A 12,353-nucleotide genomic window follows, 5' to 3' on the forward strand; every position below is an offset into this window, starting at 1 on the left:
AAGCTGTCCCTGTAGAAGCTATTTTTAACAAGTGAATGAAAGGGAATAAAAATAAGACTGCATATTTTAATAGACCTAACACACGTCAGAAATTCTAATCCCCTTAGCTGAGAATATGTTCTAATTACACATAGGAAAGAAAGCAGCAAACATACCTTTTATTGCACCCACAATATTTTGGTCTAGTCCTTTCCGGTTGTCATTGAGCCCTCTTTTCCTTTTGCCATTTGGTAAAGAATTAGCCAAAGTCTTGTCATCAAAAAATGCACAGACCAGCTTCCTAAAGAGCAGACTTCCTGAGCGAGTGTAGTTTGATAGTATAGAGTCCAGCTGTGATTTTGGCATGAAGACATCAAAGCCTTCTGCAAGTTGCACTTCTGGCTACCAAAAGAATACAAATGTTTTAATTAAACGAGCATTCAAAGACATTATTTTACTTCAATCATGCATCTGGTGAGACTTTACAATCACTTCATCAAACCATCAATCTTTTCTCAGCTATTCAGGACCACAGCAGCCTAATTCATTGAAATCAAACCCCATCAGTGTGAATAAGCACCTTAAAAGGCAAATCAAACAATCACACTCCTTGTCTAATGTCTGTAAAAGTTAACAACTACTGACATCATTTCTAGGCATACAGCTCACAAAAAGACAGGAGATACCTTTCAATGTTGGGTAATAACAGCAAAGCACAGGATCATCACAGAGCAGTGCTCCAAAGTGGTGCTTTTTGAACATTTATCTAACCATTTAATGGACTTGTTTCACTGCCAAATGCTGTGAACAAGTGTGCTGTGGGGCAGCCAGGCACTTCCAAGAAGCACAAATGCAGGGATTCTGGCCCAATCCATGTGGCTTCCCAAGAGGGCTTCCAGCAAAGATATGGCCCACATGAGTATCAGCACAGGATGAGTTTGAGGCTGCCCCTGGAGCCAGCACTTGCTGAGCATCCATTTGTCCCTCCTTTTCACAGTCCCAAAATGCATGTTTAGAAGAGGATGATGTTAGACAGACAGTTCATTTCAGTACAAAAATCCTCAACAGTGAACACTTAAATCACAGGGATTTAAGTGAGTGCCAAGGTGAAATGGAGGGGAAGAAGAGAAAAGAAAATCATGCTGTATTTCACAAGAGTCTTCTCTCAAGTACACTGAGGGTCAAAATAGACAAAGGCCTTGGAGGAAGTCCCCTTACCAAGAGTCTTTTTGCTGCCCCTGTCTGTACATATCAGAAATTACATGAGGAGCATTTGCAAATTTTCTTCTGTGAGTACCATACAATGCTTATGGTAAGATTTCTTCACAGAATAATTATATATCTAGAAAACACATTGGAAATAGACTAAAATTTTGAAAATACTGTTTAGAAGTTGGCAAGGAGGTAAAACAATCAGTGATCATGATGTGAGGAAATAAGCCAACATTACAGCCTTGCCCTTTTTTTGCCCTACATGAAATATATTCAGCAATGATGATGCATTTTCAGAGAAGTTTACAAAGCAAGAGCAAATGCCATCTCCCATCATATCTCCTGCAAAAATCTTGAGTCCAGACAGAAGAAAGGGCTGCCAGTCTAAGAACAATTTGGCTGTGTAATTCTTTTCCCATGGATTTCTAAAAATCAGTATGGATAGTGTTGCAGCGAGTAGAGTATTTCCAAAGCATGTACTGTCATGGGATATGGATGTGTACTGTGTGATAAAACTGAAGATTACCATGCTTTGGGAAGCCAGGATGAAGAATCTTCAAATATGGAGTTAACAACAACAGCAACAAAAAATTATAAGCATGTGGTTCCTCAGCTTGTTCTGGATGAAAATTTGGATTTTTTACCTCAAGAACTTTGAAAATTCTGGATCCAGCAACAGTCAGTTACTGACATTTGACAATATTCAAATGTAGGCGGGTTTTTAATATGTTACTTCTAAACTTCTGGTGATAGGAAAGATTTTCAAGAGTAAATAAATGTGGGCCAAGTTCACAACTTGGGGAAAATTCTACTTCATGTAAATCAAAACCCAGAATGCAGCTGACATGGTGATGAAGGACACCTGCCCTATTCTGTTTCTTGTGATAGCCATCTAAGATGACCACAATGATCCAGACACCCAGGGCACAGAAATTATAGAGCCACAGGAAAGTTTAGGTTGGAAAAAGCCTTAAAGATCAATAAGTCCAGCTATTAACCCACCACTAAACCATGTCTCCAGGTGCCACATTTACATATCTTTAAATACCTCCGGGGATGGTGACTGTCACCCTTCCCCAGGCAGCCTGTTCCAGTGCTTGACAACCATTTTGGGGAAGAAATTTTTCCCAATATCCAAAATAAACTTTCTGTGGTGCAACTTGAAGCCATTTCCTCTTGTCATATCACTTGTTAGCTGGGAGAAGAGACTGACACCCACCTGGCTACACCCTCCTGTCAGGGAATTGCAGAGAGTGATAAGGTCCCCTGTGAGTGTCCTTTTTTCCAGGATAAATATCCCAGCTCCATTGCCCTTCTCTGGACATGCTCCAGACCCTCAGTGTCTCTGTTGTGAGGAGCCCAAAACTCACTCCAGGATTTGAGGTGAGGCCTCACCAGTGCTGAGTATGGAGGGACAGTCACTGCCCTGGTCCTGCTGGCCACACTATGGCTGGTACCCTCACCAAAAGCCAGCTGTTCCTGTGGCACCTTTTCTGAAATCTCCTACTTAAAACCCAAAAAGCCAGAAGGATCATGAGGCCCTGCTATTATCTTCTCTATTTCTACTGAAAAATTGAGTCTTCTCTTCTCTTCTCTTCTCTTCTCTTCTCTTCTCTTCTCTTCTCTTCTCTTCTCTTCTCTTCTCTTCTCTTCTCTTCTCTTCTCTTCTCTTCTCTTCTCTTCCTCTCCTCTTCTCTCTCTTCTCTTCTCTTCTCTTCTCTTCTCTTCTCTTCTCTTCTCTTCTCTTCTCTTCTCTTCTCTTCTCTTCTCTTCTCTTCTCTTCTCTTCTCTTCTCTTCTCTTCTCTTCTCTTCTCTTCTCTTCTCTTCTCTTCTCTTCTCTTCTCTTCTCTTCTCTTCTCTGTTTCTCTCTTCCCTGGTTTTACCTTAAAACACCTGCATTACACTTTGGCAGGTGCACCAACCACTCTACAACAGAGCTGTAAAATACATTTCAAATCTTACCATTCTACCAGTGTGGAGGAGTCAGTATTATTTTAGTTTCAATTGTTTTATTCTTAATATAGGGATTGATTTGTTTATAAGTGAAACAGTTTGGAGGCAAAACTATGATTTATTCTTACTTTCCTTTAGTAGTTAGCTATTCTTCAATCAAAGACAATCAGTAACCATTTGAATTTCATGGTCACTCTGAATGTAATTTCTCAAAGAAAAAGCACTTATTAATAGATAATGATCATGGCAAAAGGAACTGGAGGGTAAACTATTTGTGAACAACAAAATAAAGAAGACCTGAATGCTAAAGGCTTTTGTTGTGCTAAAATGAACAGGCAGTGAATGAGATTTAATCCTAGATATTTTAGTAGGTTGTAATATGTAGATTAAAAATGATTAGGTTATAAATGAAATATTACAACTGTAAAACAAACACAAGTTCAACTAGGAGTTGTAATCAGATCATTGCATTTAAAAAGAAGATTCTCTGATCCATGGTCCAGATTGAGGGTTTGTCTCACCAAGGCATTTCCCACCTCTGTAAGTAGCACTATTTCATCTCAGCAGGTCTGGACTAATTGCACTGGTTTTGGCAGCCCTGATTTTATACCCATTAAACTTGGATTCTTCCTAAAGTTCAATAAATGTTGGCAAAATAGCAGTGGCAGCAGTGGTGATGTATGACACAGCACACACTACAGACAACCTGTGGAATATTCTCAAGGGAACATTCATTTAATGTGCTTTGTAAGATGTCTTTCAGGATTTTTCAGGCACACAGACATGCTGGTTGTGACCACACCAGAGATGCTCATAAAAAGGCAGAAAAAGATAATGCTGCCATTCATTCTCAAAGAAGTGACTTTCTTAAGCCTTCTCAAAATATTTAAGGTCACATTTTATTTTTGCATTAAATATATCTGTTTTCAGAACTCAAATGTTTTCTTTCTAAGGACAAAACAAAATCAATTTGTTTGTCTCAAGGTTCTGGCTCTGTAAATTTAGTCAAACAACTGTTGTGGCAAGCAAGGGCTCAAGCATGGAAGGACAGATGAAGACCTGATTTATGAGCCAAATGTTTTCTCTTTTTTTTCCTTAGGTCAAACTGGCAACTACAAAGAACCGTGTCCAGTGATGAAACACATTCATAAAACCAAATTAAATTCCATTGCAAGCACAAAACTGTTTTCAAAACCGTGTTTCAAGCTGACAAGAGTGCCACAAGCAAAGAAAAATTATAAGCACAAATTGCATGCTGGAGATAAATTACCAGTCCTCCCCAAACCTTTACCTCAAACATTATTAAGCTCAGTACTACAAAAGGAAACCCTCTGAAAAAAAGCATCAAACTAGTTACTCTGTATCACTACACTGACTCTGTGGCATGAGACTGCAACCTAATTAGTGGTGTGGCTTGCATCTCTGTAACTGAATTATCCTGACTGCTCTTTTTTATTATTAGTTCCCTCTTCCAGAAGGATAGAATATTATCTGCTGCATTGTTTTCATTTACGCTTATTGATACGGAATTTAATTATGTTTTTCTAGCTCATAGTACTTAGGAAATTGGAAAGAGCCTGCTCAAAATTAAAAATATATTAGAGAAATTAATGAGCAGTTTACTTGTCAGTGAACTGGTTTAGATGACATCAATTTGGTCATTAAACAAAGCCAATCATCCACCAATACATGGAATTTCTATCAGTGTGTACATGAATCAGGAAAACATGCTTACTGCAATTTTCTATGGGAAAAGTGCATATTCTGAGAGTGGCAAATTTTGGCCTCTTTAGTCACACTGACATCATCAACAGTGCTGAGACCCTACTCCAGCACACAGAGCAATCAAGACCAAAGGACCCAATTCAGCAAAGACTGGATATTAATTTTTCTAGAGATGAAGAGTCCCCCAAAGTCAGTGGCACCAGAAAAGCAGGAAAGCACATAAATACTCCTTGGCAGGATAAAGACCCATGTGTGGATTACATGGGCTCATCAGCAATGATGGGGCTGTGAATGCTCTACACACCTTGCACTTTTCATGGCTCCTCATCTCAACTGTGGCTCTTGGCATTGGGAGAGATGAAGAACAACTTTCCACTAAAAGCTTAAAAAACAGGAGCCTTGAACTCAAGGGAAAACTTCATGCTTGTGAAAGTTGTAAAAAAAAGACCCAAACCCTTGTAATGAGCACTCTCCACATGTAACCCTAACATCTCCATTCACTCCTACCCAAGATTTGCTTGTTCAGTCTAACAAAAAGTGGGAAGATGCATCAATGTGACTCGAGTACTGATCTCCTGAATGAGTCAGTATTTCAAAATCTTGCAATCCTGCATATTAAAATTTTAACTTACATCTGATGAAGCTGATTCAAGGATAATTCCAAACCCTGAAAGAGGGGTGTCTGGCTTCAGGGGGGGTTCAATTGCTGGCAGACTCGATTGTTCTGAGTTTGCTGGCAGCCTCTTCTCATTCTCTGGAGAGCTGGGTTTCTTATTTGTGGAAACTGCTTCAACAACTTTGAGGGGCAGTTTTCTCTTTTTATTTCTCTTTCTTGATATTGTTGACTTCTGTGCACAAATCAGAGGAACAGGAGGCTGCTGTCTGTTTTGAGTCCCAACTGAATGAAAGAAATTAGTGCATTAATTTTTACAGACAAAAGCCCACAAATATCCACACAGATGCATCATTAAACTACTGACTCACTGAACTTATTTTCTAGATAAGTGATGTGATTTTCAGGGCTGCTGGTGCATGGGAAACAAGTAAGTTTTATCACCTTTGCATAATTTTCCAATCTGTCCAATGGGGATAATGACAGTGAGCTCTGTGGTGAGGCTTTTCAGGGCATACTGATGAACAGCATTTTAAGGAAATTAGGAATACACAGTTCTTTTTCTAGTGACCACTGGATGGCTGGTGACATGAAGCACTTAAGTGATGATTAATTTGTGTGTCCTCTGAATGACTGAGAATTTCACTCTTTGAGGATCTCTTCCTGATAAAGTAAGATAATACAAGTGCTAATGCAATTACAGTTATTTTTATGACAGTGGTCTCCAAGTTAATTAGCTCAGCAAGAACATTTCAAGTACCATTATGTCAAGAATGAGTGAAAACACTATTCAATAGTTTAATTTCTGAGGGAAAAAAAAGTAACCCAAAATTCCATCAGTTTGTTTTGCTCATACACAAAAGCTGACACGTATTACCTCTGAAATATAAGAAACCATATTTTACATTTATCAATATTTTGCATTTTCCAGTATTCACAATCATTTATATAAATTAAGGCACCAGTCCTGAACTTGTACCAATATGAACAAGCCCTCCTGAAGAATGCTATCAGGATACCATTATGTGTATGGATAAATCACTAAGATCAAGGTCAAAACAAAGAAAAAGCCACAAGTGCTCTACATGCAAATCAAACACATTCAAGATACAAGCAAGCTACAAAAAGTCCTCATCTACAAAGCTTCAGGAAGAAAAAAACCCTCAGACTACTGTTTATTAAAATATTTCTGGAATATTTAATTTCTGGCAAGGACTTACAAGATTGTGATGTGTAGTTTATAATTAAGACAGTAGGGTATCTGAATGCTAAAATAAGTTATTACACTTTCACTTGCAGGTTTGAATTTTAGGGTTTTTTTTCTTTTAGCAACAAAAATACCAAATTATTTTTTTCTCTGCAAAACCTTAATTTCAGAAAATATGAAGTATTCCAAGTGAATCAAAAGATTCATGAATTAACAAAGGTACTTACTCTGTAGATAACAAATAAGCAATGCTCTGCTACTGAGGAGTCAGCTCTTTTGGCATAGACCCCAGTTTTCTAACTCTCACTCACAAGCCATTTTTCAATCACCCATGTGATTTCAATGACATAAATTGGTGTGATTGCATTAAAAATCCCATGTACCAGCAAAAATTGTAAAACTGGGCTTTGGTGTACTTCTTTGTAAGCTGATGACTTCTAGAAAAGCATTTTTATGTGTGCCAACTGATATTACAAAACCTGTCTGATCATTCCCATCACTCACTCAAACATTATACACTGTGGAGACAAGGAGTTTAGTCAGCCCTTCACTCCACCCATCTTTCAGTTAATTACTCAACACTCCCTTTTCTTACAGAGCTCTTATCCAGCCTCTCCACAAGAGAAGCCTCCATGGCTCCAGTCCCCACCACTCATGCTGGATGGGTAAGTCAGCTGACAAAATCTCCAACATCTCTACCTCCTCATTAGTATTAACACTAATTTTTAGGTAGCACAGAGCCTGCAGCTTCACATCAGCCTATGATGACTTAACTCTACCTACCACGTCCTCATTATCTTGCTGGCTCAACTACTCCTCTGGCTCTGCACTGTTCTGTTTCAGCTCCCAACCTAGGAGAAAACTGGACACAGTAATTTTCCCCAGTGAACAAATTATTGCTGGTATACACACTAAAAGCTGGGACTTCACAGCCAGAGGAAGGGTGGAGGCCTCAACATGCAGTAGCTAGCTCAGCTGAGACTACCACAGAGCTAAAAGAGGTTTGAATGAACAACTATTTGGTAACTTTCAGCTACCTTCAAATTTCATTTTTCTTACCCCTAAGATTGGTGAAGTGGTAAGCAGAACACAGATGAGGTAGTATTTGGCACCCCTGAATCAATACACTGTGAAAACAAAGTGGGCATATTGACCTCCCCACTCAGCTCTCATTATGTATCTGGTCACATTAATTTTATTTTCAATTTAGCCTTAAAAGGCTAAAGAGAAAATCCCATATTTCAGGTAAGGATCTGAAAATTAGAACTTGCATTTCCAAGAAACCTGTGAAAATCTGACTTTGACTGGTATGTAGGAGAGCAGGAAGCAATCCAGGTTTCCCTGAGTGCCCACACAGACTTTAATCCCCTGGACCATTCCCTAACAGGAAGATCACAAAATCATAGAACTGTCTGGGTTTGGAAGGGTCTCCAAAGACCATCTCATCCAACACCCCTGCATCAAGCTGGGCCATCCTCAACTCAATGCTTGCACAGGTTTGCACATGTGGGACTGGTCACTGTACCTGCTTGCAGCTGCATCAATTTTCTCATGGTCTTGAGCTCCTGAAGAATGGCCTGCAGGGTGGACTGGCAATTACACGTACAGCAGTTTGGTCCAACTGATGAATTCACCATTGGAATTTCTCCTGAAACAGAGTGGAATGAAATGGGTGAGATGTAAGCCACACAAAATCACCCAGACAACAAGTGGCAGGTGTTTGAAGCTATGATCAATATATCAGATTGTAAAATCAGATCAAAAGCATGACAGGAAGTAATTTTCAACATGATTCCTTTTAGAGGAAAGGACCACTAGTTTTTACTCAATTACTAATATGTAATTATTTGCAATTATACTGAGTTGGGATGCAATGTCACATGGGCTGGAGAAGACTGCTCAGAGTGTGAATATAATGCACTCCTCACACAGGGCTTTCTATTGTCAGGCTGGTTCATCTTGAATAACAAAAGCACCAAACCTCATTACAAACATACTTATTTTATCACACACACATAAAAAAGCTCAGCTCCTGGAACAGTCTTACAAAGAATGAAGACAGTCTGTGCAATAAAGGTTTGTGCTGTACATAAAATGAGGGTCTAGGAATTTTTAAACTGCTTGAATCTTACAGGTGATTCTTTACCATGTGAAGAAGAGAGAATGAAAATAAAATAACCTACTTGGAGAAAAAACCCCAAAACAACAGGACAGAAAAGAACCACATGAAAGGTTTCAAATCTGCTCTTCTGTTTGCTAGGGTGGGATTGTTTTCTATGATGTTTTCCACCACTGTGACCTATAAGATGGCACTTCCAGAGTTTCCCTTTGAAAATTAATATAGTAGTTCAAGACATTCCTTTTCTCTAGTAATTCTTATTAGTGTTTAACTGAACTCACATAGTTCTAGTTCTAGGCCCTCAGCAGTGCTTTGATTACTGCTTTACTTTCCAGAAATTTAGCATTTTTTGTTCTAAATTAGAACAGGCTGTAACAGCTGAGGGATTTCAAACTTTGCAGGATAGTTGTACCCTTCACTTTAGCTTCAGACAGCTGTATCCCTACACAGCTACCTCTAGCTGCAAATAAAAATTTCAAAATTTAACAAAACACCTAACAGTATCTGGTTGAAGCTGAGGCTAGATGGGATGCACTTCCTTTCCTTTCCAAATATCCTTACAATGATTTAAATTGATGGCTGTTTTACTGCTCAAGACTGCAGGAGGAGGGATGACCATTTCATGAAGAGAGGTACAAATGCACCTAACAAAATAAACCTCACTTGGTGTCCCATGTGGACTTCAGCCAGAGTATTTCCCTTTTTCTTCTGCAGCCTGACACTTACCAGGTGCCCTTTAATCATTACCTAGCTAAAGTGAACAGAAGCAATTCATTTAATCTCCACTTATAAATCTTCACATTTTTCATTATTACTTCTGCTTTCCTCTGAAGCCAAACCAGGTTAATATCTTTTCAGGTTTGGGTTGTGTTCTTTCATCAGAGACCCCTGATGTCAGACTCACACAGATCCCCTGACTTTAATCCTCATTTGAAATAACTGAAAATTTGGCCACCACCAGGCACTTTTCTCTGCCTCCTTCCATACAATCCCTCACACCTGAAGCAAAATCTATCAGAGCTGAGCAAACTCCTGGTCCCACTCCAAAGGTGAGCTGCTTGCAAAGCCAAACTAATGCATCACTTAAGACAGCTGACATCTTCTGGGTGGCACACTCCTCTTTTCCTCCAATATTTAGATACTCCACACTCCTGCAATTACAAATTTTGGTACTTTAAAATATACATAGATAAAATCTGTTAAAATTGTATTAAGATAAATGGAGTAGTTTACAAAATCCCAGCAAATCTAGCAAATGCAATAGAACCACTGGCTTCATCTCTCAAAGGTTTCAGCTGCAAATAAAATTATTTTTATACTAAGAAGTTACTTGGAAAACAGGCTGAGAATCTCAAAATGAAACAAAAAGGCTTCTGACTCAGCAGGACTCTGCCTAGTTTGATCTCACCCTTCCTTTGTACACAGTCTATTCACTGGAAGTTCCTTGGGGCATGGATGAGATTTTACCTTTTCAATGGTCCATAAAATGTTTAGCCCATTGTTACAGGTACAGAGATAAAAAAAAATGTTATCTTTAGCTTTGCAGCAGATTAATCAGAATCCCTCAACTTGGCTCCACCAATACACCTACATGTTTTAAGTAGATGAATTTCAAGACAACTTATAATTTAATAGCACCAGCATAACTCTACCTTTCAGTAAGATAAACAGGTACCCAGAAATGGGAGTCCCAGAATTTAGAAGAGTTTTATTAACAGACAAATACAAAGTAAGTCTATCCTTCCCTCAGTCCTTTCTCAGTTGTTTTAGACTAAAAGATCCTTGGGATGAAGCCTGTCCTTTCTCTTGATCAGGATTCAATATTCTAGAGGGCTTCTGGAAGTGGTTTCACCTGGAACTGATATCTGAAGGACTCTGGGGGGAAACAGGGTTGGTGGCTTTTGTTTCCTTCTTAACCAAGGCTCTACATCACGGTGAATTGCATGTGAAAACTTGAAGAAATTGTATCAGTAAATACCTGTGCATCTTTCCTGTTGCAATGTAACATGTTCCTAATGAAAACACACAGGCACACAGGCTCCTGATGGAAAACCACAGGGTCTATTTTCCCATTGAGGCATAGGGGATTTACTTTATAATCCCCATTAGCATTGATAGAAATTACCCATGTAAATCTACCATAGGTACTGGGAATGGGAAAAGAGACCACCAATATTTTAAATCAAAGCAGGGTTCTACTGACTCCTTACATATTCATGAGGGTTTTTTATTTTCTTTCTATCCTCCCTCCTCTGATCAGTTATTGTGTTATAAGAAATATCTGGTAGAGTGTTCTCAGTCATTGTTCTAAGCACTATCTTTATCATTTTTAGAGGACAAAAGCAGCCCTTTTCAACTGTTATAAATCAATTTTTAATTTTAAAAGGAGATCAGACTTTTTATTTTTATGAAGGAGTCTTTAAAGAGCCATCTCCCTCTCTCCTGGAAGCTGGCCAGCAGGCAAATTTGATACCTGCCTGTGTGAGTGAGAGAAGGAGATGCCACAAGTACAGGAGTTGCTTCCCCCACATGAGCAGCAAGTAGCCCAGGACAGTGTTTTCTTCCAGCTGGATCTGCTGAGAGGGAATTCACTCACTGTAACTAACATTGCTACCAGTTTATACTGGAAAAGCATGCAAGAGCTACCCAGTGAAAATGATCTTAATGCAGCCCAAAACAATTCAGCTGCTGTATCACTGCTGGGTTTAGTACAGAACACAAGAAATGAAACTCAAGTGTGAGTTTACTGTCTGTAACAGGACAGACATGGTGCTCAGTGTAGTCCCAGGTGGCTTTCACTAAAAACAGTGGGTCACAGATGTCTACCTGACACCCTGACTTGTGGAACCAGCACCTTAAGTCTGGGTGGGAATAAATCCCTTTGGTTTTCACATATGTTCCTACTCTTCCCTCTTTTGCAGCAATGTCTAGGCTTGCCCTGTTCCTCTTTTATTTTTGTTGATGCCTTAAGTTTTAGCTGTCTCATTTTTCAGATTTTGTACTGCATTAGTATATAATTCTGAAATTCATATAGAGTGTTAGAAAGTTCTCTTCACAGTTTAGTAAGACAAAAAAATCCTTTTCCAGGCCTCAAAAAGTATGAACAAAAGCAAATTGGGGGGAGCAAAACTGGGAGAATGTGACTTCATTACCTGAAGCTGCGATTAGACAATTAACCCCAATATGTAAATGGACCAAACTTATAAAAGAGTGAAAAACTCACGACCTCTCATCCATCTTAGGTGTAGCCTCAGCCAGGCTCTTGCACTGCCCAGGGTGTGCCCTTTGAAGGCCTTTTTATTAAATCCCTACTTTATTTCTCTTATTCTGTCTAGCCTCTGCTCTAGGTACCCTCTCCAGGCATCACTGTCAATAACTTTCTCATAAATGTTTTCTACACCAGCACCTATTAAACATTTATTCCAGCCTCTCCTTGAACCACCTCACCCTGTGAGTAGATAAGTGCATCACTGAGATGGACTTGATGTGTCTGTTACATTCAACTTTGAGCAGTTCAGGTGGCCTACAACACAGACCTTCATTT

General features: G+C 39.2%; 1 protein-coding gene across 1 annotated transcript in view; it reads right to left on the reverse strand.

The window, feature by feature from the left end:
* Nucleotides 1-12,353, reverse strand: part of BEND7 (BEN domain containing 7) — a 47,458-nt gene that overhangs the window by 19,536 nt on the left and 15,569 nt on the right. Inside the window, exons 4-6 of the mRNA XM_058022686.1 lie at nt 8,216-8,338; nt 5,503-5,768; nt 156-381 (exon numbers count right to left, since the gene is read on the reverse strand). Coding sequence (XP_057878669.1) covers nt 156-381; nt 5,503-5,768; nt 8,216-8,338 — 615 coding nt within the window. The remainder of the gene's footprint in view (nt 1-155; nt 382-5,502; nt 5,769-8,215; nt 8,339-12,353) is intronic.

This window comes from Melospiza georgiana, chromosome 4 (assembly GCF_028018845.1).
Source record: "Melospiza georgiana isolate bMelGeo1 chromosome 4, bMelGeo1.pri, whole genome shotgun sequence".
Classification (NCBI taxonomy): Eukaryota; Metazoa; Chordata; class Aves; order Passeriformes; family Passerellidae; genus Melospiza; species Melospiza georgiana.